This window comes from Anneissia japonica, unplaced genomic scaffold (genome assembly GCF_011630105.1).
Source record: "Anneissia japonica isolate Jap-2015-1 unplaced genomic scaffold, ASM1163010v1 scaffold1203_len951721_cov167, whole genome shotgun sequence".
NCBI classification, from domain to species: Eukaryota; Metazoa; Echinodermata; class Crinoidea; order Comatulida; family Comatulidae; genus Anneissia; species Anneissia japonica.
The window spans coordinates 827,081-847,102 of NW_022722325.1; the positions used below are offsets into that span (position 1 = coordinate 827,081).

The 20,022-nt window shown below is 33.7% G+C and overlaps 1 protein-coding gene across 2 annotated transcripts; it reads left to right on the top strand.

The window, feature by feature from the left end:
• Positions 1-1,166: 1,166 nt before the first annotated feature.
• Positions 1,167-19,402, top strand: LOC117111832 (protein lifeguard 1-like). 2 transcript variants are annotated; one of them, XM_033254831.1, is made up of 11 exons: positions 1,167-1,324; positions 6,097-6,187; positions 8,787-8,899; positions 9,817-9,895; positions 11,056-11,109; positions 13,667-13,757; positions 14,719-14,802; positions 15,145-15,186; positions 15,689-15,778; positions 16,323-16,370; positions 17,383-19,402. In XM_033254831.1, exons 3-11 carry the CDS (start codon positions 8,833-8,835, stop codon positions 17,533-17,535), a joined length of 708 nt encoding a protein of 235 aa, XP_033110722.1. In that variant the 5' UTR covers positions 1,167-1,324; positions 6,097-6,187; positions 8,787-8,832; the 3' UTR covers positions 17,536-19,402. The 2 variants fall into 2 exon arrangements, with proteins under 2 accessions (XP_033110722.1, XP_033110723.1); XM_033254832.1 differs by lacking the exon at positions 1,167-1,324 and adding an exon at positions 4,785-5,032.
• The last annotated feature ends 620 nt before the right edge of the window (positions 19,403-20,022 follow it).

Here is a 20,022-nt window from a genome sequence, read left to right on the forward strand (position 1 = left end):
CACCTCAGCCCCACCAATAATTGGTAAAATAATCAAGCTCTCCTTTCGCCCACTGCTGTATAGCCACTGAATTATGGCGAATTTTTTTTACTTATTTGATAGGTATCGAGTTACTATAATATGACTTCATGTAGGCTATGCTTTCTAATGTTGACATCAGCTTCCAAAACCAAAACATTTTGAATAAAGCAAGAAACAAAGAGTAGGCCTATGCAATGTAACCATCTAATATATTATCAAATCCTCATTCTTGAAAGTGAGATTCTATATTTTGGAAATTTTGCATGAAATCTGTCAACCACGTTGTCATGGTCGAGGTTGCTTCACCTATCACGATGTATTCCAACCATCATGAGGCTATCTAAATGAGCATTTGTCATAACAGAACGCAAATTATTTTTAATTAGTCTCATTCAATTATTATTATTATTATTATCATTATTATTATTATTATTATTATTATTATTATTATTATTATTATTATTATTATTGTTGTTATTGTGGTTGTTGTGATGAAAAATTAACACAAACGATATGGTGGCTAAACGAATATTACATGTAAATATTTTTTTTTATTTGTTTGTTCACCGACAAAATTATCGTCCTCCCCGAAGGGGGGGGGGGCTATATCCCCCTCTGGCGCCACCCCTGCTCATTCCCCCTCCCCGCTGGATCCGCCCCTGCTATCCATCCCCCACAAAATCCTAGATCCGCCACTGAGTATTGTAAAAATCTGGAAAACATATTAGAAAAAGAATTTAATAATAATAATAATAATAATAATAATATTAATAATAATAATAATAATAATAATAATATCAATATTAATTGCTTTTGTAGGCCTATAATAATCATAATTTTTGAATTATGATAGGTCTATTTATGCTATTTATTGTATTGTATTTAAATGTTCTTTTATTTTTATATTTATGGGGCAGCTGCCTAGTCTCAATGATTTATAGTAACATTTTGCTTAAGCTGCCCCTAACTAAATTTTTTGTTGTACTGTACCTTTTGTAAATGTGTATTGGTCGAATAAATAAATGAAATGAATGAAATAATGATTGTATTGGATGTATTCTTATTATATCTCTATGATTGGATGTCAAACTTACGGAGCTGAGTAATGCGATGCGCGCATGAGCACCCCGACAGTGCTGTTTATGTTGATGATGTCATGGTTTGGTAGGTCTCATAATATCTTTGCTCATAAGTAAATAGCAAAGAGTTACAGTATAAAACTATAAATAGTAATTTTTGCAAGAGCAGCAGTCGAATTTAAATATAGTACTCTGTCTGTCCATCGTCATCCTTTCAAGATTCAGTAAGTACTCCATATACTTAGATACGATTCACGAGACGTTTAGGATTGATCTGAATTTAAGCTTTGTAAATTTATGTTAGATGGAGCCAGGCTGTTTAAGCTAGGCCTAGGGCCTACGTCTGCAGACTAGCCTAAATAAAGTATTGCTATAGCTTACCCAGGCTATCTAGAGCGGCAGCCTATTCATTCAGTGCCAGTTGGGAAATTCCCAGCAGTTTGGACTGTGGACATCTGGCATGTTTGGCATTTATTCACAGCAGAGAAATAACTTTCAGGTTGTAGGATGCCTCCCCTATGTTGTTAATAAAAAAAAAAGGACTAGGCTGGGATGAATGAGTATGAAAATTTCAACAAACTATTTAGGCCCTACGCCTACGGTAGTAGTAGTAGTATAGTAGTAGTAGTAGATTATGTAGTGACATAGAATAGAGTTTTAGCTTTAATTAACTACAGGTAGAACCAAGGCTTAATTAATGAGATGTATATAAAGCCCTGGTTCTTAATAGGTGGCCTGCGGACCAAATTTGGCCCGCGAAGCAAATTATTCTGGCCCGCGAGAAAAAATTAGATTATAAGAAAGAATATAAAAAAAAATAAAATTAATAACCATTCGAAGAATATTTTTTCAATAAAGTGATGGCTAAAACACAACACTGGGCCAATGTGGAGTAGGGGTGACCCCACCCAGAGCTAGAAATAAATCTGTTACCAACTAATCGACAAACGCAGAAAGGTTGGTAGTCTTAGTTTAGCTAAATATTACATAGCAAATTAAAAATAAAAACTTTATATCAGAGACTTGGTTTTATTACTGTATGAGTATAGACCCGAGATTTTACAGGCGAAATCTTTTTAGGTTTTTAAAAGCCCAGGTTTTTGTTGGATATAGGATAGGTGAAATCACACAGAGAATACCAATTGTCTGCCAAACTATTAAGTTGACAAACTTTGTATAGCTGATAAAAAAAATACTGTGATTTTATCACGATTATGCCTGTACATTAACTGTATGTTGGGTGTAATACTCCTACAGGATTACTATTACCAGGTGGGGAGTTGTTGTATGGACGACTCCCGGGCAGGTAACAATATTTGGTTAGGTGTAACGAGGCGAAAAAAAATATCTAGTTTTGCTCACATGGGGGGGAAAACTCAATTCAGAAAACGATACTTCGCCCACATTACACTTACACAAAGAAATAAAGACATGAAGGTCTATTAACAGTCACCAACAACATTAAACGTCCCCAACCAATCCGAGCTGTATCCCCAGTTCATCCTCATACAAGGGGTTAACCTAATAATATTCAGTAAAAGTGAGGAGAAAAATAATGTTTTTTAAATAATGTTGCCGGGAGAATACGCGATGCCTCCAACTGCTTGTCGCACTGTTGTGCACTTTTTCCAGCCCTGTTCATATCATCTAGAGCCCCGTTCCCCAACCTTTTTAGCCCAAATTATTTGTCAAGCACTCAGACGCAATCCATCGAACCCGATAAATCACGTCCGTCGTTTTTTTTTTTTCACACAGGGGATAGCAGGTTTTAGAAGATACTACCCATTTGATTCTTTTGGAAAAATATACTATCACCCACAAAATCAATTTAATACCCATAAAATTAAAATATAACTTTGAATTACTAATTTAACAAAACCATGTACACCTTAAGTTATCAAATTTTTAAATATGTTAAAGTTTTGTAAAAATTGATGATATACATTTTACTATACATAAAATCCTAGATTTGTTGCCAGAAATCTATGAGTTATTGCAAAGACATAGACACATTTTGATGGAACATTTTCAAAGCCAAACACAGTTGAAATGAACAAAACTAACACTTTCAGGTTGTCATAGCTGAAGTACAAATGTTTTGATAATATAATATTTTTTGCGCCGTACCTTTGGGCTGTAACAATCAAGAGGAAATAGTTGTTAAGAAACTGTAGGTAGCGGTAGTTTTTTCTTCGAAAAAATGGGAATTCCAAACTAAGCAATGCACATGCGCATTTACCAAATAATGTCCTTAAAAAATTAGGCCTATCCTTAACAATAAATAAGCATAGGGCTATATTTATTGATCTATAGGAAAATACAGTTGCAGATTTATTTATTGAAACAGCTAACTTAAATATGATAACAATATTTACACATAGGATAAAATTTGGAAGTACTGTAGCTGTATACACAAATTGAATAAGCTACAGAAGTTGCGGCGTTTTTTTATAGGAAATATTTCTTGTTTTAACACGAAACTTTGATAATGCACAGATTACAAAATTAAACTGACGCATATGCCACACTTTAATTGCACATTTGTTTACTTTAATTTAATTTTGTTTGTCCTCATTCACAATAAGTAATTTTTTTCATGATCTAAAGAGGTTATGCGACCTATCTAATTTTTTCCACGACTCAAACATTAGGTCGTGACCCATAAGTTGTAGAACAGTGATTAATGGATTATGTGAAGACACAGACATATTTAATTGAATAGAAAAATGTTTTCTTGTTAGAAATGATTTTCAGGTAGAAGTCATACACATTGAAATGAACAAAACTACTGTAAAACTTTTAGGTTGACATATCTGAAGTACAAATGTTTTGATAGTGTATTTTTTTTTAACATGAAACTTTGATATAGCACACATTACAAAAGTAAACCGATGGACATGCCACACTTTAAGTGCACTTTCGTTTACTGTAATTTGATTTTGTTTGTCCTCATTCATATTATGTAAAGTTTTCACGGTATGAAGAGGTTATGCGACCCATCAAAACTTTTCCGCATGTCACGAACATGATAGGCTACTTTTCTAGGCTGGATATTGGATGACAAGTTCGAAAAAAAACTGTCAAAAACCACCTAAAATGTGTACTTTCGCGGCCATGTTTTGCGAGTTATTTATGTCACATAAAATCTACAACATCTCCTCGGTTTTGAACCGTAGTACTCGCGTCAACACAATATCGGGCCAGGCTGTCAAATTAACAGTTGTTTCGCCTCGGGCATACAGCTGTGCTTCACGTGAACAAGATATCGTTGCAGGATGTTATTAATATAGGTCTACATGAATATTTTATCATTATTATTAGAATTTATAAAATAGTAATTAATAATATTTTAAATAATTAAATAAACGGAGTAGGCCATTGAATAATGACAAAAACGTAGCAGTACACCTAGCTACCTAATACTGTATTACACATTAGTACGTCCAATTAACCCATTGTACATTATACTATTTAAAAGTATTCCAAGAAAATTCAAGCAACAGTTTTCATAAAATATGGTGGATCCGTTTCAGCTTAAGAATCACATTGTCACATGTGATAACATGCACACTGATTACAATAGCATATTGTATTGCATTGAGATTATATTGAAAAGAGCTTTATCAAACCTTTTTTTAGTGGAGTGGTAGTTTTCATTGCTCTATTGTTAACTGCAATGTCAGTCTGTTTCAACACACATTCTAGAACAAGTTGATGTGCCTACTAGACTGTCAGTGGGAGTCTAAACGGATCGTCATTAAAAACGATTCGCTGCGCGCACCTCTCAGCGTTGTGTTCTCCATAGAATCACGTCGGGCACAGTGGGTGCCTGGTTTAGACAACAAGTAATCGGGGTTTGAGATCATTGAAGCATGTGTGCATAAGATAAAAATACTGTGAGCTGAACTAGCCAATTATACTAAAAATAAACAGTAAGTGTAAAATCGAAGTAGCATTTTGAGAATGGTTGAGATTTTTTTTATCGTGTGAGTGAACATTCTTCTTGTGTGAATAATTAGAAATTAAACTACCAGTAGTTTCAAGGTGCTACTTTGCTTTACTTGCTTTTATATTCATAATGTTTGAATGCTAATTGTTATTGTCATCAAGTTTGTCTTTCCGTTGTTGCAGGAAGTGTTCTTAAAGCTGTAGAACTGTTTTAATCGATAATAAACCAACCACAATGGATGTTTAAAACTTACTGTGAGCTTTCCAGTTGTCCCAAGTTTCCCGCAGGCCATGCGAGTCTCCCAGGAATCAGAACGTCCTCCCGCACTCCTGCAAATAATCTATCTTCCTCAAATTTATTAAATTTACATGTTGTATTACTGTTATTACCCCTTTATTGCGTTTGTCTCACAGCAGTCTGTCGTTTGTTATCACCATAAGTTAAAACATAATTACAGTAGATGTGCTAAGAAGGTTTGTTTAAGCAGATCTCCTGGAAATGACTTCTTCAAGTTCCAACTTGGGACCCTTGGCTTTCATTGATGTTACCACAGTAAAAAATGCTGATCATGTTGCAAATCTTAATATATTGTTCATATTCTTGCAGGTTATTCCGTATATCATAGGCCTTATAAAATAATTAGCGTTTTCCTAGTCCACAGGTCGGCAAAGTGCAGCCTGTGGGCCGAATGCGCCTGACAGCGATTTTTTAGCGGCCCTCGAAAATAAATTAAAAACCCTATGTGTTTAGCTAGAAAACTTGTTTTTTATGGCCCGACACTGATCATATGTCAAAAGTAATAAACTGTTTAAAAGTAAATGGAGTAAAGTAGTGTAAAAACAGTGTTTGGAGGTTTTTGGAAGCACATCGGCAGCGTCAAAGTTTGGGTGCGGCCCTCTGTGTTAAATCAGAAATTCACTTTGGCCCTCCAACCGATTTTTATGCCCACCTAGACTCTCATCATCTCCGATCTAAAACCTTAACACGAGATTTTAAACCTGTGTTTCCTGATTTCAGCTAATGGGATGTTAACACTTATTCTTTCAGATCAACTGTAGTACAGCCGTAAACTCATTTGAAAACAGTTAAAACCGTATTGATTAAAAGCTGTGTTGTTATCTAATTTAAACTCAATTAGGTAAGTGGTTTTTTCCCTTCAGTTTATTGTTTTCATTGTACAGTATATTATGTTGTCATGGATTCTATTAATCCATAGTGTTTACTGAAGTAAAATTAATTAGCTTTATTCAGAGTCCAAGTTTCATAAACACTATTGATCCCTCTTTTATATGTTAACGGTTCATTTATATTCACACATTCAAAGGTGTGTTCTAAAAACATAAACCTGTTGGTTACATCGGGAAATACTGAGTAGTGTATATTATGAACATGTTAATTTTATCTATTATCTACTGCAACTTATTTTCAAACATATGGACCATGTCGCAACTGAATTTTTACTCCAAAACAGATGTTTGTCGGTCGGAGAGGTAATCTTAACTAGAATTATGTCAAAAGAAGGTTTCATCTATTTTTAATTTACTTTAAGTATTTATGTGATCCAAAATGATAACTTTTATAACTTGACATGCTGTATTTTATTATTTATTTCTCCTTTTTATACCTTGCTTTCAAAAGTTCAGCTGTGTAAAATTTTCCTGGGAATTTCCTGATCAATAAAAATACATTGTGGACCTGCAAAATGATTTATTAGTGTGCTTCACTTCAGCCCTACAGTATGGTGCAAGCATTTCATGACTTAGAAATGAAAAAAATAATATAAATAACAACCATGTACCTAGAATTGACTTCCTTTTTAAAGCCTCATTTGGGATGAAAACAAATAGTAAATTAAAAATATGTCTGATTTTGTACACTTAAACTCCCCCCAGATACTGATGATTGAAAACTTTATTACTCTGAATGGTCAGCTAGTTTTAAAATTTGATTTTACTGACGTCATTACTGTAGTTTGACCTCAGTTTTATAAGGTCAAATTGAGAAGTGTTGCAGCTAAAAACTGCACCACTATGTAAACAGGTTGTTTGTGGATTGAGTAATTATCTATTTTTAAAGGGTAACTAATCTACTTCTGCAGTAACTAGTGTACAGTGTATTGTTCATGATGCTATGTAGTGATAATTTCCAGATTCACATTTCAGATTCTGATTTCTTTTTTCACTTGAACTGGTAGTAAAATACTGAATTGCTAGAAGTTTACAATATTATAAAAATGCGTAATTAAATTGTTTTCTTAAAGTGCAACAGAGAAAATTTTAAAAACACCACAGAAATTGAAGCATTGAAAAAAATTATCAAACCCATTAAGATGGCGGAACTGAAAAGTATTGCACAAAAAGTGAAATTCAAAGCAAACTATTTTGGAAACTGACATGACAATTTGATCACTATTGCTATAATTATTTTTTAAATTGATTACGGAATATAAGAATTTATACAACAACTGATTATATTCTATTAATTTGATTGGTTGAAAACAGGTTGCATGAGATTGATTTAAAATTACTATTCCATGGTTATTTGAGTACTAGGCAACGATTGTTGAATAGTACTTTTTCATCTCCAAGATGACAAAAATCTCAAATAGAACGCGACGTGAGCGAGAGAGAGAAATAGCCTCACAGAGATGCAGAGGTTTTGTATAAAACAAATAATGAATGTTTCTCATTCGTACAGTGGGGTAGAATATTTCATGAGGTGAAAAAGATGCATGCATGTTCTATTCAACTGGGCTACGCCTCATTGAATAGAACATCCAATCTTTCTCCTCATGAAATTTTCTACCCCATTGCACTCATAAACATTCATTATTTGTATAATAAAGTGTGGAACATCATGTAGAAATATATCTTAATTACAAAAATGAGCTATTAATCAGAAACATTAAAATTGCTAAAGATAAAAAATAAAGAATAAAAAAATATAAAATAAAAAAATATAAAAAATTATAAAAAAAATTCAATTAATACGTAAAAATCATATCAAATGAAAAAAATACAATAAATAAAAAATTAAAAAAATTAAAAATTAAAAAAAAACAATTAAAAAAAATTCAATTAATATGTAAAAATCATATCAAATGCAAAAAATACAATAAAAAGTGTGCAACATTATTGTGACAGACATTTTAAAATAAATGGAAAAGGAAAATTGAAAGAAAAACAGACTGTTGCAAAAACATTAGAAATTTAGAGCAAACTATTAAGAAGATTGATTCAGGTATAAAAAAATAAAACAATTACAAACAGCAGCCGGGGCTGAAATGGTTTGCATCACAAAAAAAATATAGCGCATATTGTTAAGCCCTCTATGCGCTTCACGTTATTATTACCCCGGTCATTGGATTACACGCCTATGAAATACAACCCTGGGGGAGTATTCCATAACGTTGCAGCACCTACATCAGCACATTTTGGCATTTATCCCTACCAGGTATCCACTTATACTCCTGGGTGGAGAAAAGCAATGCAGATAAAGTGCCTTGCCCAAGGACACAATTAGTGAAACGCACATTGAGGAATTGAAACCCCGACCCGTGGCACCAAACCACTTCCAACGCTATTCAATTCAATTTTTATTGTCAAAATCAGCTCAATGAGTTCACGATCACGATTAAAGTCTATTACTTGCTTTATAAAGTGCATTGTGGTGTTTTTACTTATACAAAAAAATATTATATGTAGCTAATCACTAGCGGTATTGCTTTCTCTTTTCAGAGTTAATCCTTATCTTGCATTTTGCAAATAGATATATAATCTAACAATGGGTTTGGAAGATGGACTCTTGGATGAAGGAGGATTTGAATTCAGTGATCAAAATATCCGTAAATGTAAGTGTAATGGATTCTCTGGAGTGCCAATCATATTTAACAATAAAATACAGAAACACCAGAAAGGAAAGAAATACATGCTTGTCCCACAAACAGGCCTGGAATTTGTGCCTTCGACCGTGAAAACTGTCTCGATAATTTCCTCAGCATCAAATGTTATCTGTAAAGTATATAACCCAACAGTTTGTTTTTTTTTCATTTTTTCCACAAAATATTTTCCCAGGACATTCATAATGCTTCCATCCGTTGGTCGTGGGGTTGCTCACCTTTTCCAGCCATGCCCACAAACATACATATTTTCGTACTACAGTCACGATTGGTTATGCTGTCGTTTTGTGGGATGGTAGCAACACTATCCAAGGGGTGTGGCTTAGAGGAAGGCACCTTCTCAAGAATGTAATTATATTTGGAATAGTAAATTGTGATTAACTTTGGTGGAGCGTGTACTCCACCAGAAAGCTGCTGATGTCATGAAATAAGTATACACCAAGAGTATTTGATCAGATTTAAGTCCAACAGACATACAGTAACAGTAGGAAGATAGAAATGGAGTTGATTAGTGCTTCAAACTGTGGGCACAACCCAAAAATGAGCTGACAATATTTTTCAGTGAACATATAAAAGTAATCATGTTTATTTAGTCAATGGAAGAACAAGAAATCTATCATTATAGTGTTTATTTAAAAATCCTATATTTAGTTAACTAATATTCACCCATAAATAATCAAAAGTAATGCCAAAAATAGGTTAATTTAATGAAAAACTGCTTCAGGAAAGGGCTTCTATCTAGGCCTATCCATTTGGAAAGAAATTTGGGAAGCACTGGTGTATACAACAGTATTGGTAAATTTCTAGTACATGTAGGCCAAACTGAGAAGACAAACATGAAATGTGACAATGTTGTTTACTTATTGCAGCATTTATTCGCAAGGTCTATAGCATTCTGTGTGCTCAGTTGGTTGTTACAATTGGGATTATGAGCATCTTCACTTTCAGGTAAGTTGATGTGTACTGATGGATTTTTATTGCACTTAGAATTTATCGAAAAATGGGTTAAATAGTTACAAATTAGTTACAAATATGAAATAGTTACAAAATTGAAAGCAAGTTTGTAAATTGTTAGCCATTTTTTTCAGTACTTGCTTTGAGTTTTCCCTGAAATAAAAGACATTATGTGAAAATTCTTTGAAAGTCATAGATGAGAGATGATTGTTGAATAATAGTGTGTAAATTCACTTTGCCAATTTGTTTATCATAATTTCGCATGATAGAGTAGCCAACATTTCCATTTGTCAATGATCTGAAATATTTCAGTAATGAAAGTCTTATGTAAAACAGAGTGTATCATCAAACCAATTTCCGTGTTTTTGACGCAGGATGAATGAAGTAAAGGTCTCCCTCCATTTTTGCGATTGGGATTTCCATGATCTTCAGCAGCTAGGGTCAAAGAGTAAAGAACTGCAAGAGGTCCAACTTTCTGGGTTTCATTGGAATGCAAATTCTATCTCAAAAAAGGTACTATCACGAACTAGAGGGCGTCCTTAAAAATAGAACAAGGTGTTCGTAAATAGAGCACCCTTATCTCGTGGTAGTACCCTTTTTAACGTTTCAATGCGTGCATACAAAGTCAGGGACGTCGGACATCTTGCAATTCTAAACCCTTTGCTTTGGTCTCTAATTAGATTAATAATACAGTAGAACATCGATTTTACGTACGGTATACGGTATGGGACCGGAGAGCGTATGTAAATCGGGGATTCATAAAATCAAGGTTGGGTTAAATTTGCGGTGACCTTTGACCTAAACATACATACGTACCACTCAAACGTATGTTATGAACGATCTGTTCTAGAGTTACGTCATCGTGCTAATCAAAAGTTCTCTATTATTAGGCAGTTTACGCAAGAGAACGGGGAGCCGTCAATTCACCCAAGTGTTTACTGTGGTCTGCACGCTCTGATGAGCACAGAACCACCATCCACCCATCTTCCTCTCCTGTTGCATAAAGTGCTTATTATTAACTGTAGAACGGTTTTAATTGAAACCAAGCACAATGGATGTACACACTGCAAGTCTTCCAGTTCTCTAGCTATAATTTCATAGAAATTATATGAAACAGGCTAATTATTATACAGTATTTTTTTTTTATTTTACAGTTCTGGTGTAAAAGAATATGCATTGACAAATGTATGGCCATTCTGGTTATGTTTGTAAGTATACTAGCTATTTCATTTATAAAGCTGTCCACTTACTGCCCCCGATGTTCATCGGCCTAACATGATTCTAGGGAGAACGCAATACGATAATGTGCGCACAATGTATCATTTTTAATAGTGATCCGTTCAGACTGTCAGCGACACTCAGCAGACGCCACTCACTGGGACCGATATTAGATTTGTCGGCTGACGGCTTTACAACCGTCGTACGATGCAGTGAGTGACTGGCTTCAACCATTCAGGTGTAGTCAGTAATCATTGTATGTTATGTTTAAATCTTATGGTTGTTTACCACAAATACATACATTTCCATTACTCTATAAATTATTATAGGAAGCTTTCGATTTGTTTGACGAGGTGACGCTGAAACCGATCGTCCTACATTCTTTGCACTACATAGATTTGGCCAAATTACGTCCTAGAATCAACGCGATGAAGAGAACTTAATAACATTCTCACATGTGCAGATGACTTAGTGACATCATTACGTTCTACGTCCTACCATTGTTTTGCAATCGAAAGCTTCTCAATAAGTCAATCATGACTTCATCACTGTAACTCCCAATGTTATTTCCCTCCCAAACTTTGCATTAATTTTTTATTAGTGGACAGTTTACTTGACCTTTTTTCAGTTCATGTGCAACATTTTTTTCATGCATTAATCTAAATTTTATTAAAAAGAATGTCCATAGTATCTGATATGCAACTATTCTAATTGCTTAATATTGATCAGATAGAACATCTGTTATTTTATCTACTAATGATCAATTTAATGTCGATCAGAATCTATCTTTCACAAGGACTCCTTTGGAAACAAGCAGAAATGCTTAAATGGTTTTCCTGCAGTTCTCTATTATGTTGTTTTTCATTTCTGTCTGATCTTGTGCTTGTATTAAGTTGAAATCAATCCAATCCAATCCAGTATATTATTAGCTTGTGCTAGTTGGTGTGTAAAAAAGTGCTAAAAATTGGAACAAGTCGCATTGTAATAACTTTAATATTTGGCTAGTACAGTATGCAGTTTACAAAAGAGTGCAAGTGGTAAGCTGTACTATATCCATCATGAAACAACACTTATATTTTTTCCTTACATGATTTTACAATTTTGCATTCTATTAATAAACCAGTTAAAACAAAAATTTGCATTTAAATGTATAAAGCATATTATTAAAATGTTTTATCTGCCATATTTTATATGCATAAAGCAATAGTTGCTGACTTAATCTACCCTGGATAGTCACCCATACCTGGTTAACTGGATAGTTGCTTATGGGCTAATAAACCTGCTAGTGCAGTAGTTGGTTTATCTAACACAAAACAATGTTTCAACTCCATCTCAAGTTTATGTGAAAACAGTAGTATGAAGTCTTAAGCTAAACCAGTAAAAGAAGATAATTATTTTACAGAGCTGGTGTTTTTACATCTGCATTCATGATCATACAAATTGTAGAATCTCTGAATAATTGTAATGTAAAAGAGTCCCTCAATTACCAGAGGTTGACTGTGGGCCTAAAATGAAGGTACAGCAATGACCTATATACTCTTTGTTTTGCTGATTACCTTTTGATTATAAATACAGGTCTTCCTCTAATTAAAGACCCCTCCAATCAAAGACCACCTCCAATTAAAAACCTTTTTTCTGTGGTCCCAAATTAGCAAATCATTTTTACCTTTATTCTCATTAGAGACCAAAGCTGCTAAGACCATTGAAACCCTGGTCCAAAAAAGTGGTAATTAATTGGAGGGAGACCTATAATATTCAGTAGTAGACCAATTCCACTAGGTAGGTCATGTGATGTATAGCAAGTATATATTGTAAACATGCAGTACGAGTGACGCTCGGTAATAAGAATATGTGTGGCTTCTTCCGAGTGTTTCTGCTGTAGAGCACATATTTGATGTTGAATAATGTTGGTTGGAATGCCAGTAAACTATACCAAATTGATTGGAAATTGAACTTGAGAATTTTGCCTTAATGGTTTGCTAATGCTTCAAAAGGTATTGTCCCCCAAATATTGAGATTTTTCGAGAAATACTAGGCCTAGGCTCCTGCATATTTATGGCCTGTTAGGTATGCACAAGAGTTTTCGATCCGCGAACTGCAATTTTGACAAGCTACAATTTCTAGGCTAGCTAAGGTTTACAAAGAATCAAGTAAATTCCAGAGCATACAAAACACAGAGTATGCTAGAATATGTTAACACTATTTTGAACAATCATAGTGCCTTTCCTTGCCAGTTATTTCACACCTTAATAGTGAGCGGTTGCTTTTGCAACCATAACATTTCCTTTTCCAACCATAACATTTCCTTTTCCTACCACAACAATTTTTTTTCCTATACTTTTACACTGATTACACTGTGTGTTCTCCAAAGTTATAACCACTATATGTCACATGATCTGCTGTAAACAAACCTCATGGAATCGGTTTATTAATATCAAAAATAATAATTATATGTTAGAATATAGACAATGAAGGAAGAGGATGATTACTATTGAGAGTTTTGTTTTTCTTGTTACTTCATGTTTATAACTTTCCCTCCTATTGCAGTGCTGTAACCTTGGTAGTAATCATAGTGTTATCTTGTTGCCCTGATGTCAGGAGAGCCTCTCCAATTAACATAATTTTATTGGGGATATTTGTAAGTATAAAAAGAATCGTTAAAAGATAGTGAATATTCAAAGATGTGGTACAGTATTGATATCTGCCACTTCATTTTCTCCACCAAATTTTCATTTATACATCATCACCTTCCCCACGATTTGATTCATATAATATCATTCCCTGTGTCACATCATCGCCTTCCCCACAATGTCATTCATACAACATAATTCCCTCCTCAACATTATCCTCTTCCCCAAAATTTTACTCATACCACATCATTCCCTCTGCCGCATTATCCTCTTCCCCACATTTTATTCGTACATCATTCCCTCTGCCACATCATCCTCCCCACTAATATCATCCTCTCCCCCACATCATTTCCTCTGCCATATCATTCTCTTCCGCACATTTTCATTCATACAACATCGTTCACTCTGCTACAGTATATCATCCTCACCAACACATCATTCCCTCTGCCACTTCATTCTCTTCCTCACATTTTCATTCATACATCATTCACTCTGCTATATCATCCTCACCACCACATCATTCCCTCTGCCACTTCATTCTCTTCCTCACATTTTCATTCATACATCATTCACTCTGCTATATCATCCTTACCACCACATCATTCCCTCTGCCACTTCATTCTCTTCCCTGCATGTTCATTCATACATCATTCACTCTGCTATATCATCCTCACCACCACATCATTCCCTCTGCCACTTCATTCTCTTCCCTGCATGTTCATTCATACATCATTCACTCTGCTACAGTATATCATCCTCACTACCACATCATTCCCTCTGCCACTTCATTCTCTTCCCCACATTTTCATTCATACAACATCATTCACTCTGCTATATCATCTCTTCACCAAATCCCTCTGTGGCACCATCCTCTCCCCACATTTTCATTCATACAACATCATTCATTTTGCTATATCATCCTCTGGCACATCAATAACAATAATTTCCGCTATGTTGTCTTTCCACCAGACTGTTTGTGAAGGTGTTCTATTGGGCATGGCTTGTGCGACCTATAAAACTGACACTGTACTCATTGCCGTTGGCATAACAGCCGTAAGTTTACATGGTTCATTATGGCTTGCCATCATTTTGGCCATTTGTCTTTATTTCCTTATTACTAAAATATCATCAGCTTGAGAATATAAAAAGGAAACTGTTTTTAAGTGTTGAGAAAATTTCATCCGTGACTGTTAATTTTTAACAATTTCCATAGTGAAATCAGCATGCTTACACCAAAAATGTATGTATTCTGGCAATACTTAATTGTTTTAGTGATTATTATCAATTGGATGTACAGTATGTAACTTTATTACAATAATAATATTTATATAAATGTGAACTAAATATAGTTTTAATTGGCTAATATAATTATGTGAATATTCTTTGCATTCATAGATTATCGTCTTGGCCCTCACAGCGTTTGCTTTCCAGACTAAGGTAAGTTAAAAAGAATTTCTTTTAATAATAATAATAGTAATGCACTGTAATATATATGTAAATCCAGGATTAAGAATGAACATTCCCTCTAGGGTGTAATTCTTGCATTCCCCAATGTAACACTTCCTGGGGAAGGGTTGTTCACCTTTCTTTTATTTGGAATTGGCACTTATAAATGATTTATATTATTAAGGCCTAATGCTTGCATATGTCCTTTTATTCCCATATGTTTCTAAAGATTTTTTTCATTTAGATCCGTGATAGCTGATGGGAAAAAAGCTATCAGTTAATTCTTGAAATCTTGGGTATTGCTTTAAGTATAATATAATAATTTTTAAATAATTAGTTATCTGCCATTTCCAATAGACTACTGGTAATTCTATTTGATCTTATCATGCAACATTATCTGTATTTATCATTACCACATTACCAGTTATTGAATAGGTTATTCTTATTCAAATTTATCAATATTATTAGAAGAGATGATTGTGTTTCTATTTAGATCGACTTTACTATGCTTACTGGAGTCTTGTTTGTGGCGCTTATTTGCCTGATTTTGTTTGGGTTCTTTGCCATCATCTTCCAAAATAGGGTATGTATTAACTGTTGCTTTTGTAACATACATATGCAAATGCCACTTGGAGCATGTACAGCAAAGCACCAGATAGTATTTATCGATCCCATCATGTTTTGTCATAATCATCTTTTATTGTACATAAACCTCTTTTGGAACCATTCCAACCAACATACATTGCTGTACAGAATATTATTACCAACAGCAGTGCAATTGAATATCACTAATCCTTCTGAACAGCATACATTCCATGCCACCAAGAATTTCATAATAATATAATATAATATTTTCATTGATTTAAAAGTTTAGTAATATATAACACTGGTATTGCTTGCTATTCACTGATTACCATTTGTTCAAATTCAAGGAATGGTTAAATAAAATAATAATAATATGTGTTACACTAAGTTTGAAAACAAGCAAACTCAAAGACAGTTACACATGGTTTCAAGGCAGTATGATGAAGATTTGTGTGTGTAGATACTTGTTTTACTGTTACACAACATTCACATAGATTGAAGTAGTATTGTAATCATATTTTTAATCTATATTCTTTTACCAGGTATTGGATATCGTTTATGCAAGTCTTGGAGCTTTGATATTTGGTATTGTAAGTAAAATTTATTTATCTAAGTTGTTTGTGATAGAATACAGCATAATATTGTCACAGCAGTATAGATGGAATACAGCCAAGAGATATACACAAAATATTTAGGTAAATTTTTAAAAAGTCAATAAATATTCAATGAATACATAACAATGGTGAGTTGTACGAGATTGAGTGGTATTGTAATTATTAATTGCGGACAGCTGATTGGATAATTGATTTTCCAAACCTGTTTGTCCTGACCTTTTGCTGGAGTAATTCAAGACCCTTTATCTTCTTTTTTAAACCTAAAGCAATTATTCAGCAGCACATTTCCGTAAATTATCTTTTCTTGGTAATTTTATCATTTTTGGCCACTTAGTTGGCTCATGCATTCTCATATCCCAATATCCAATGCCTCATGCATTCTCCCAATATGCAATGCCTCGTGCATTATTCTCACATCCCAACATGCAATGCTTCATTCAATCTCACATCCTAATATGAAATGCCTCATGCATTCTCACATCCCAATATGCAATGCCTCATTCAATCTCACATTCCAATATTCAATGCCCCATGCATTCTCACATCCCAATATGGAGTGCTTCATGCATTCCCACATCCCAATATGCATTGCCTTATGCACTGTCACATCCCAATATACAATGCTCCATGTATTCTCACATCCCAATATGCGAAGCCCCATGTATTGTCACATCCCAGTATGCAATGCCCCATGCATTCTTGCATCCCAATATGCAATGCTCATACATTCTCACATCCCAATATGCAGTGCCTCATGCATTTTCACTTCCCAATATACACTGCCCCATACATTGTTTTGTTGAAATATGGCACAAGCTCCAAAATCATTATTTCCAAATATGTGCAAATCTCACTTTTATCATGGAAATTGATACTGTGCAGTCAAATCACATGTACTGCCAGGATTCAAACCCCACCACTTGTAGACACTAAATGCACAGACGACACAAAAGTTATTAAGATAATCATGGTTTGGTTCATTTTACAGTACATTGTTGTGGATACTCAGCTAATGATGGGAGGAAACCACAAATACTCGCTGTCTCCTGAAGAGTACATATTTGCTGCCCTCAACCTGTATCTTGACATAATCAACCTGTTCCTGTACATTCTCATGCTGGTGGACAGCGCACGCAGTTAAAGGTCACAAAAGGTCAAAATAGATGACATTGATTGATTATGATTGGAGTACAAATTTGAGTACTATGCAGAGGTAATCTAATCATTCTGCCATCACTGATATACATAAGCAATTTGTATTGTGAACTGTAAACTTAAACAGAGTTGTGTTAAATGCTGTTCTGTAATTAAATCTTTACGTGATTATGAATGAGTACCTGATAGATACTAAATCATCAAGCAAATACTAAAAGGCCTGTGTTTGTATCTGTAATAAAAATAAGAGTAGTAATTATTCTCTTCCTAAAGAAGTCCATAGATATCAGCATTTCTTGAGGGCAGCTAAGCTACTAATATACGCAGTGATTCAATTTGGGCTCCTACCGAAAACTTCTAACATACCACCTTTTGTCTTTGATGACGCCCTACAAATAAACATGCCGTGTACAAAAAGTATAGAAGAAAATTGAAATTGAAGTATCTCGGAGACTCTCATTAAGACCAGAGGTCGCAAGCATGAGAGCCACCCAGTAAATTAAATAGTTAATGAAAATTTGAAAAGACAGAAAAATTATTCACATTTCCTTTTTCATTTTTATTTTCAAAAAAGAAATATTAAGCTTTTCCATCAAGAAAAAAATTTATAAAAAGCGTAATTTAATTTTCCCTTAATTTAATGAACAACTTAATCAAAATAGAATTTTTCTTTAATTAATTGTGATTAATCTCAATTATGCTTCTACTAGTTAGATACACCACACTGTTAACATGCCAGTTTTTTAACATTATCACTTATCCATCATCAAAAAACAGTAGGTAGCTATTTTACTTAGTATCTTAAAGGCTAAAATAAAATGTATATTTTTTCCATTATATTTATTTTATTTATTAATAACTTTGATTATTAAACATTGAAAAACACTTCCCCTTTTAACAGCCTACACTAGAGTTTGAAATAAAGAATAGAATTTTATCAGTATTAATGGTTAACAACTGTAAATGGCTAATTATGTTTTACTTATGAAAAAAAGTAAAAGAAGGCATTTTTTAAAATTTGAATTAACTATAAGACTTAATAACATATTTTATCCTTTTTATAATAGAAATGTTTTAATAACACATTTTAGGATTTTCAAGATTTTACCAGACAGATGAGGTTAATATTAAGTTAAATGCCTTCAAATTTGTAGAAGTGGTTCGTGCATCCATCGCTTGTGTCCTTGGGCAAGGCACTTTTTTATGTTTTTCTCTCTCAACCCAGGAGTATAAATGGGCACCTGGTAGGATGTTGTAACATTGATTGTACTAGTTTTGGGCGCTGAGATATGTGAACGACTAGGGATACTCCCCAGGGAGCAGAGAAGGTTGCACTTTGTGCTGGTTTGCCATTGTATGTTATTCAGTGACCGGGGGTAATAATGTCCAGTGTTTTTGATCATTCCTATTGGATGATCAATATAAAATATATTGGCATTAATTAAATAACACTGTACCTTTAAATTGAGTGACTAGGAATCAGAGTCACATGGTTATTGTGTCATCAACATGTTTCATTATAGTGCAATTATTGCCGAAGTATTATATAGATAAAACTGAAAATAGAATTGAGGAATCTCTTTGATGCTTGATGTTGTCGGTGTGTTTTGTTCCTAAACAGTGCTACCTGGGACGGTTATCAAAATAGTCTAAGTTCCTAGTGTGCCATATGAATATAGTAAAAGCACTGTAAAAGTTATAATATTTTATTTCTTCTATTATAAGCTAGGTTAATATATGTTGATATGTTATGTAATCCATAAATATTGTTGGCTGTATGAACTTAAACTTTGAAAGTTTATACTAAAAAAAAGTCTGGAATAAAAGTATTCATGCAAGAAAAAAAAAACAAATAAAATTAATTTCATTTTATACTTTGTGATGAACATAAGTTATAATTGTTGTCTTTTTTATTTTTTACCATTTATTTTTTTTCAAAACAAAACAGGAAAGGAAGTTATTTAAATTTTTGATGCTGAATAAATAAGCCTTTAAATAATGGTTTAACCGAGAATGCAACTTAATACTTTCCAATGATATTTGCTTTTGACATTAATGTGTCGTAATTTTTAAATTTAAATGATATCTGACTTACTTTAGAACATTATGCCGTATCCGGTTACCTACAAATCATTTTAAGGAAAGAATACCGGAGACGTGACAAGTATGTACACAAACGAATATAGAATTACAAAAATGCTTATAAGAAGAGGGTGTATCATATTGATCCCTGTTATTTGCCATGCATTAAGGACTAGTGCTGTCCACACTAAGCATCCGCAAGAGTGCGAGGAATTAGTTGCTTTAATTGGATTTGAATTCCCTAGAAGCTTCAATGACACAGTTGGTGGGATGTCTGCATAGACAGCAGAAGGTCCCGGGTTCAAATCCCGTTTGAGGCAACTTTGTTTCGCACTCGCAGATTCCTCTTCTTTTATCATTGAAAATTATACATATATATATATATATATAT

Excerpts from the sequence above, each read along its gene's own strand:
- LOC117111832 (XM_033254831.1), top strand. The coding sequence starts at position 8,833 with ATGGGTTTGGAAGATGGACTCTTGGATGAAGGAGGATTTGAATTCAGT. Across the intron at positions 15,779-16,322 it reads CCATCATCTTCCAAAATAGG|GTATTGGATATCGTTTATGC; the intron begins GTATGTATTAAC and ends TTCTTTTACCAG. Across the intron at positions 16,371-17,382 it reads GAGCTTTGATATTTGGTATT|TACATTGTTGTGGATACTCA; the intron begins GTAAGTAAAATT and ends TTCATTTTACAG.